At 37.3% G+C, this 7,880-nt stretch overlaps 2 protein-coding genes across 2 annotated transcripts in view; one reads left to right on the top strand and one right to left on the bottom strand.

Moving 5' to 3' along the window:
* The window catches only part of LOC109837931 (TPR repeat-containing protein ZIP4), a 7,424-nt gene extending 4,462 nt beyond the window's left edge, over nucleotides 1-2,962 (top strand). Inside the window, 4 exon segments of the mRNA XM_020406316.1 lie at nucleotides 267-456; nucleotides 570-602; nucleotides 1,302-1,919; nucleotides 2,204-2,962. Of these exon segments, the coding sequence (XP_020261905.1) occupies nucleotides 267-456; nucleotides 570-602; nucleotides 1,302-1,919; nucleotides 2,204-2,863 (1,501 nt within the window). The 3' untranslated portion in view covers nucleotides 2,864-2,962.
* On the bottom strand, nucleotides 6,140-7,478 carry LOC109839119. The gene is made up of 2 exons (XM_020407551.1): nucleotides 6,779-7,478; nucleotides 6,140-6,621 (listed from the first exon to the last, which is right to left on the bottom strand). The coding sequence occupies exons 1-2, from the start codon at nucleotides 7,476-7,478 to the stop codon at nucleotides 6,140-6,142; spliced, it is 1,182 nt and encodes a 393-aa protein (XP_020263140.1).

Here is a 7,880-nt window from a genome sequence, read left to right as displayed (position 1 = left end):
CACATTATTATTGATGGTGCTACTTTGGGGGTTAAGTGGGACAAGTCCAGGGGTTTAAGCGGAACAAACAAAGTTCCGGAGTTTTATGTGCAAAAAACCCAAAGTTTAGGGCATTAAGTGAAAGCAACCCTTATTTATATTCTCTACAAGAATTTTGTGCACATGAGTCAATGCTGTGGTTTCAGATGTCATTGATATCCTTTATAAGTTTCAGCTTTCTTTCTTTGAATGAGATGAAATTTTATTTTTGAAGATCTGAATTGCAGTGGGGCAGAGTATTTCAGACTGAAGGAGTACAAGATTGCATCAGAGATGTTTGAAAAATCAATGCTTTACATGCCGCGTGATGAGGAAAGCAGGATCAGGCGGTCCAACTGCTTCAGAGTTCTTTGCCTCTGCCATCTTGCACTCGCACAGCTTGATCGAGCTCAGGAATTCATTGACCAGGCTGAGAAGGTGCTATGAGATGAAAATGGAAATAACGTTTTTAGGGAATAATAGTTTTAAGTTAAAAACCTACACGGGGTCTGGAAAATCTTGCTAATCCTATCCTCTCCTTTGCTCTGCAGCTTGAGCCCAACATCAGGAGCACTTTCCTTAAGGTATTTTCCCCCCCTTGATTCTCAAATGAAAAACATCACATGCAGACTAATTCTTCAAAATGCATTATTAGTTAGTTAATGCACCACACGATATTCATGTTGTTGATGATTATACCTTAACTACAGAAAATATTATTTAACTAGCAAATCCATCTTAAAATCCTAGATGGATTTGTATGCTCAGAAGTATCTTTGTATATTTTTTTATTAATTATGTTTATCATAGTCATGATATATATTATGAGCCGTACAGATTTCTTATAGTTTCATGAATCCAGATAGATGATTGAACTTGAGCTGATAGAATCAGCCTTTAAGTTGTGCAATTGGATTTTTTTTTATTGAAGTCAAGTTGTTATATATGATGTCTTCAACTCATTTACATTTCATAATTTAAAATTTTGAATTATTTCCTCAAGTAGACATGAATTTGCAAACCAAAGGATAACTATCTGAAAGAGAAGTGGCTGAAAAGAATTTCTTTCCTGAATTGTTAAGTCCAAGATTGGGTCCCAAAAAGGAACTCAAGTTCATTATCAAAGTTTTTCTTGTCCAATTCCCATGCAATGGTTATTCTCCCCTGAGGGCTTCTCTTCCTGAAACTAAAACCTACTGTATCACCTTCTGTGGGAGAAGTTAGGTATGAACCATTCATTACTGCAAAACTTAAAAAAAGTTTCCTTCCATCTTAAATTGCAGTTCAAAATTCACCTGCAAAAGAGAGAGGAGAAAGAGGCCATCAATCAGATACAAGCAATGACTAGCTGCATTGATTTCAACCCAGAGTATCTCATGCTCTCAACCCATGAGGCCATTGCTTGCCAAGCTCTTCCTGTTGCCATCTCATCACTCTCTGTCCTCCTCAACCTCTGTTCCTCAGGGAAGCAAATGCCAATGCCAGAAGTTGCGGTCCAACGCAACCTCATCACACTCCTACACAGGTATCCAGATACCGAGCATGAGATCCTTAAGCATACCAGGTGTGCTCGCTCTAAAATGACAGATCTCGGAGTTGAGCCCTTTTTTGGAAAGGGAGCTGTTGGTAGCCGTGAGCTCAGCTGGTTTGCAGGGAATTCATGGAATATGGGATTGAAGATGGCGAAGGAGAAAAAGTATGACTCTGCTGCAGAGTTCTTGGAGTTTGCTTCAGAATTCTACAGTAAAATCAGCAACGAAAGTGATGGAACTAATTTCATGGTTTGTAAGGCTTTGATTGTGAGTGTTGGAGCTATGATCAATTTTGAGGAACAGAATAAGGTGCCAATGCCGGAGTCCAGTGTCAGAAAGGCTATGGAAATGCTCAGCAGAGCTGGCAAGGTAACCCAACAACCCTATAAAATTCACATCTTATGCTTGATCATCCATATGTAAAATAACCTTAGCTTGAGATGTTTCTTGACGTGCATCTAGAGTTTATGAACTGTATATTGTCTTTTGAAATACTATTGTTATGTGATTGATATGATTTTTGTCTCGTTAAATTTTGTGGATTCTCAACCATCTTGGCTAATGGCTAGCATCAGTTTTAACTTGGTGAATGAAGCGAAACAATGTTTTTTTATCGACTGAAACAAGTGGATGTCATTGTTAACTGAATACAGATACTTCCATCAATATCCAGCAGTGACCAGGAAGCCGAAGCCTCTACTCTCTTCTTCCTTCATACATTCAACACCTATCATCTGCTCAACAAGGTCGATTATGGGCAGCCTCAACAACTCCAGCTGGTACAGAGCTTTGCTTCCTCCAAATCATGCAGCCCTAATCATCTTCTCCAGCTTGGTCTTGTAGCAAGCCAGGGCCTCAGAACAAATCCAGAGGCCGCAGATTTTGCATTGAATTCCTGCCTCTCTACACTCCTAGCATGCCCCTCACCAGACTACCACATGGTTGCCACAGTTCTCCGAAGGCTAATTAGTCTAGCAGGGCTCTCCGGAATGGATGATATCAAGAATTATTGGCAGGCTTACCAGATAATTGTGGGCCTAAAGGATGGAGAGTATCCAACTGAAGAGGGAAAATGGCTTGCAACTACAGCCTGGAACAAGGGAGGGATGGCTATTAGGCTTCGACAGGTTGAGGAGGCAAGGAAATGGATGAAAATGGGCTTAGATTTGGCTCGGCATGTAGAGGGGATGGAGAAGTATGTAGCTGGAATGGAGGATAGTTTCAATAAATTCGAAAATATGTGTAATGTTGGTAGTTGTGATAGTGCTGATGATAGAAGGACCTATAGTGGGCCTGGGATGATATCACAATAGCTGCCATTTTTTTGTATCACCACACCGAAAGAAAACTACAGATATCATATGCGTTAACAATTGGTATAAATGCACAAATGTTTCATTTACTTTAAAGCATTAGCATAGTGTTCACCTGGAATTGATATATTCGAATTAGGAAAGATCTGTGTTCACATGACAATCAAGTACTTTAAATTTCTTCTTTACTTGCATCTAAATATAACGTGTTCTGAGGCACATATTTCTGATTGAGAAAATTTAGCTCCTTGAAAGGCGTTGCATATAATTAAGGCTGCATATAATTAAGGCTGCGTTTGGTAACCGTTATGTTTGTGCGGTTTTCGTTTCGTTTTAAAAAAATAAAAACAAAACGTGTTTGGTAACCTTTCTGTTTTTGTGTCCAAAACCACAACCAACCCAAAATTTCAACGGTTTTCTCAAAACAAGAAAAAGTTGTTTAAAGCCCGTTGTTTTCATTTCCCCCAAAACATCGATCCAAGCTCTCAGATCTCATCTCGCCACAAGCCCGTCGCCGTCGTCGCCTTCAAGCCCGCCGACGTCGCCTTCCAAAGCCCGCCGACGTCGCCGTCTCTCCTTCGCCGTGGCGTGGCCATCGCGTCTCCGTCGTCCTCGCAAACAGCACCAAGCTTCAGATCTGATTCCTTGCGTAGCCTCCAGATCCTCCAAATTCCGTCGTCGCCTCCAGCCCGTCGTCGCCTACAGTCCGCCGTCGCCTCCAGATCGCCTTCTCCTCCAGATCCCTCAAGCCTCATCGCCTCCAGATCCCTCAAGCCTCATCACCTCCAGATCCTCAAGCCTCGTCGTCGTCGCCGCCTTCCAAAGCCTGTAGCCGGTGGCTCCAAAGCCTGTAGCCGTGGCCGTCACCTTCGTTCTCAACTCACAGTAACCATTCTCAACTCACGAAAAATTTGCTCCTTTGGTTGGGGATTTAAGAAAGGATAATGTCCTCAGCTCCAACCGAGCTTCTATTGAGGGAGGCATCGCATCAGGAGTCAGATAATTTGAGGTTTTCTAATCTAAGAGGGGTTCGATGGCGAATTGATCTAGAGATGCTTTCGTCGTCTCCGCCCGCTTCGATCAAGCAGCTTCGTCGTGTTGCTGCTGATTGCAGGAGGAGGTTAAGTTTTATGGTTTTTTTTAATCCTACTTGAATTGTGATTAGAGCATCTCCAAGGGGCCGGGAAAATCCGGCCCCTTAGCTAAATTAAGGGGTTTTTAGGGGACATGGTCTCCAATGGACCGGAAAAGTTCCCCCTACACCCCAAGTTCCTAAACTTTCTCCCTAGATTAAGGGGAAGGTTAAAGTCCCTTAACCTTCCCCTTATAATTTTATAATAATATATTTTCTTTTAGTGTTAATTTATGTGTTATTAAATTTAGTTAATATATAGTTAATTTAAAATAATATAATTAAATTAATGTGTAGTTAATTTAATTTGTTTAATATTTTTTAAAATGTACCTCTTATAATTTTTTATTATAATTTTTTATTAATATTTTTTTATTAATTATAGGTTGTTTTTTCTAGTATAAAGTATTTTTCTAGTATAGGTTTTTTTTTCTAATATAGGCTGTTTTTCTAGTATATGATTTTTTTTAATTATAGGTTGTCTTTGTGGTATAGGGTGTGTTTCTAGTATAAGATTTTTTTCTAGTGTAGGTTGTTTTTCTAGTATAGGCTTTTTTAATTATAGGTTTTGTCTTTGCAGTATAGGGTGTTTTCTTGTATAGGCTTTTTTCCTAGTCCAGACTATTTTTCTAGTATAGGTTTTTTTTTTGTTTTTTTAGCTAGAATAGCTAATTTTTTTAAAACTATCTAATTAATTTTTACACTATAAATAAGGCACTACCCTGATGTTCACTTTCACACTTCACTCTTTCATTATTTCTACCTCTATTTCATCATATATACTACAATTTAAGGTAGGTTATATTTTTTGTTTAATTATAACTGCACTTCATGTTTCTTATATTTTTAACAATTTGAGAATTTTAATTAAATCATACTCATGTGAGATTTATACTGATGTAGATGGCAGAAAATAATAATCCATATTATGTCAATTTGATGACTAGTCATTATCCATGGGAAGATCAATATGAAGAGCAATCGTTTCAGCCGGACATACCAGAAGAAAATACGGTAAAAGATATACCATTGCAAAAGAAGTCAATGCGAAAATCAAAATATCGGATCGAAGAAGACACCTTGCTTGTATCTGCATGGATCAACACTAGCATTGATCTAGTGCAAGGGACATTACAAAAATATTCTACATTTTGGCACCGAGTAGCAACTTACTATCATGAAAACAAAACATTCAGTAGCGATCGTGATCAAAAAGGGTTAGAGCACCGTTGGTTTGCTATTCAAATTGCAGTTAGTAAATTTTGTGGGTGTTTTAATCAAATTGAAGCAAGAAATCAAAGTGACGTGACAGAGAATGACAAGGTACTAATTGTGGCTTCAAATTATTTAAACTGATTAGATTTATATAATTTATTAATTGTTTTACTTTTTACATGTTAGTAAATTTATTTTATTTTTTAATTAGATTATGGAAGCGATGCAAATGTTTCAAAGCATGCAAGGAGCAAGTTTTCAATTTTTACATTGTTGGAATGAGTTAAGGTTCCATCCAAAGTGGCTTGGCCAATTTTCAATGAAAAAATCTAAGAGGTCAAAAAATTCAAGTCCTGCTACATCTTCTCATGCAACTCCAGATTCAATAAATTGTAGAGAAGACGAATGTCCTACTGAGGGTTCGTCAAGGCCCATAGGAAGAAAGGCTGCAAAAGAAAGGTTGAAACAAGGTAAAGACAAGAATGTGGCTTCTGAAATTACACCAGTGATGTTGTTTATTGATGAAATGAAGCAGGATCGGAAAGAAAAAGAAATAAAGAGAGTAGCTCAAATTAGAAGGAAGATGGTGGCGGTTCAAATCTACAATTTATTTAGTGTGTTTTTATGTATTTCAATTTACTCTTGTTGTATCGTACTTGAAGATGATGTATCATATTTAGTGTGCTCTTATGTATTTCAATTTACTCTTGTTGTATCGTACTTGAAGATGATGTATCGTATTTGAAGATTTTATGAAATTCTATTTATGCAAATGGAAACTTTTCTCAAAAATCAAATATGATCACATATTAATATAGAAATTCAATAACATCAATATTACATCAACTAACAGGTCTTTACTTGCAACACTAAATTAAATGACATTAATATTACATCAGCATACAAATCCCTTACTAAAGCCCACCATTTCATTCCCATAAATGTTCGACAAGATCCAATTGCAATTGAGAATGAGTTTGTCTGTCTCTAATGCGATGATGATTCTGAATAAATTCACACAAATCTATTGTACGTTCGTGAGATACTGATATAGTTGGGGCTTCCTCAACAGCATCGTACGTGAAGTCGATATAATCATCATTTCTTTCATCTTCAACAATCATGTTATGCATTATTATGCATGCTTGCATAATATTTTTCAATATTTTCTCATCCCAAGAGCGAGCTGGTCCACGCACAATTGCAAAGCGTGATTGGAGTACCCCGAATGCTCGCTCTACATCCTTTCTTGCCGACTCTTGAAGTGTAGCAAAATGTTTTCTTTTATTTCCTTGTGGTAAAGAAATTGTTTTAACAAATGTTGCCCATGACGGATATATACCATCAGCAAGGTAGTATCCCATCATGTATTCATGACCATTGACTGTATAATTAACAGTCAGACCATGCCCTTCAGCAAGTTGAGAAAAAACGGAAGACCGTTCTAACACATTAATGTCATTAAGAGCTCCCGGTAAACCAAAATAAGCATGCCAAATCCAACGATCATTAGGAAGCAACAGCTTCTAAAATTATTGTAGGAGTGTGGTTGTGACCAGTATACATACCATGATACGCAGCAACAGCTTCTAAAATTATTGTAGGAGTGTGGTTGTGACCAGTATACATACCATGATACGCAGCCGGATAATTCATCCATCTCCAATGCATGCAGTCAATGCTTCCTAACATCCTAGGAAATCCCCGTTGTTTGCCAATTGCAAGCAATCTTGCAGTGTCCTCGTCAGTTGGTGACCTTAGATACTCATCACCGAAAATTGTAACAATTGCTTTGGTAAACCTGCCGAGACTCTCTATAGCGGTGCTTTCTCCAATCCGCACGTAATCATCCACAGAATCTGCTGATACTCCATAAGCAAGCATCCTCATAGCAGCAGTTACTTTCTGTAGTGAGGATAAACCAATTTTCCCAGCAGCATCCCGTTTCTGGACAAAGTAGGAATCATGTGTTTCCACTGCGGATAAAATACGCAAAAATAGTGGGCGATGCATACGAAACCTCCTTCGAAATAGTTTTGCTGGATACACAGGAGATTCACTAAAATAATCATGAAAAAGCCTCTCGTGACCTTCAGCTCTATTGCGTTGAATTACAGCGTGCCCTGGAATGGAACCACGACGACGAGAACTTTGACCTTCGCTGGAGTGGTGTTCTTCCAAAGATGCGATTGCTAATAAGGTCGCGTAATCATCATCGTCGTCATCCTCTTCCTCTTGTAGCAAGGCACGTAACAAATTACTAGCCATAAATAATATTGAAGATTGAGTTAAAAAAATTGAATGAATTTGAATTTAGTGAAAATGAAGGACACTGGTAGTACTATTTATAGAAGGAGTGACCACATTTAATTAAAAAACGACCGTTGAAATACGATCGTTAAAATATGACCGTTGAAATATGACCGTTAGAATATGACCGTTGAAATATGACCGTTGAGATATTATTGTTAAATAAAATTAATATTAAAATAATATGAATTTAAATTTAAAATAATATTTAACTTTTAACACGATTTATATAAATTAATTATTATCTAAATTAGTTATTTGTTAAATTTTTATTTAATTAATTAATTTAATGATTATATAAAGTAATTTCTTAATTTAGATTAATTAATTAATTAATTATTTTTAGTTATTAATATTTAA

The sequence above is a fragment of the Asparagus officinalis genome, chromosome 4, assembly GCF_001876935.1.
Source record: "Asparagus officinalis chromosome 4, Aspof.V1, whole genome shotgun sequence".
Classification (NCBI taxonomy): Eukaryota; Viridiplantae; Streptophyta; class Magnoliopsida; order Asparagales; family Asparagaceae; genus Asparagus; species Asparagus officinalis.
The sequence above is the reverse complement of the archived record's forward strand: the minus strand, read 5'-3'. Positions and strand labels throughout refer to the sequence as shown.

What these genes read in the sequence shown, in the direction of transcription:
- LOC109839119 (XM_020407551.1), bottom strand. Translation starts at nt 7,478, where the DNA reads ATGGCTAGTAATTTGTTACGTGCCTTGCTACAAGAGGAAGAGGATGAC. An exon ending in AGCTGTTGCTGCGTATCATG is followed by an intron (nt 6,622 to 6,778) that starts GTATGTATACTG and finishes AACTTGCTGAAG; the next exon opens with GGCATGGTCTGACTGTTAAT.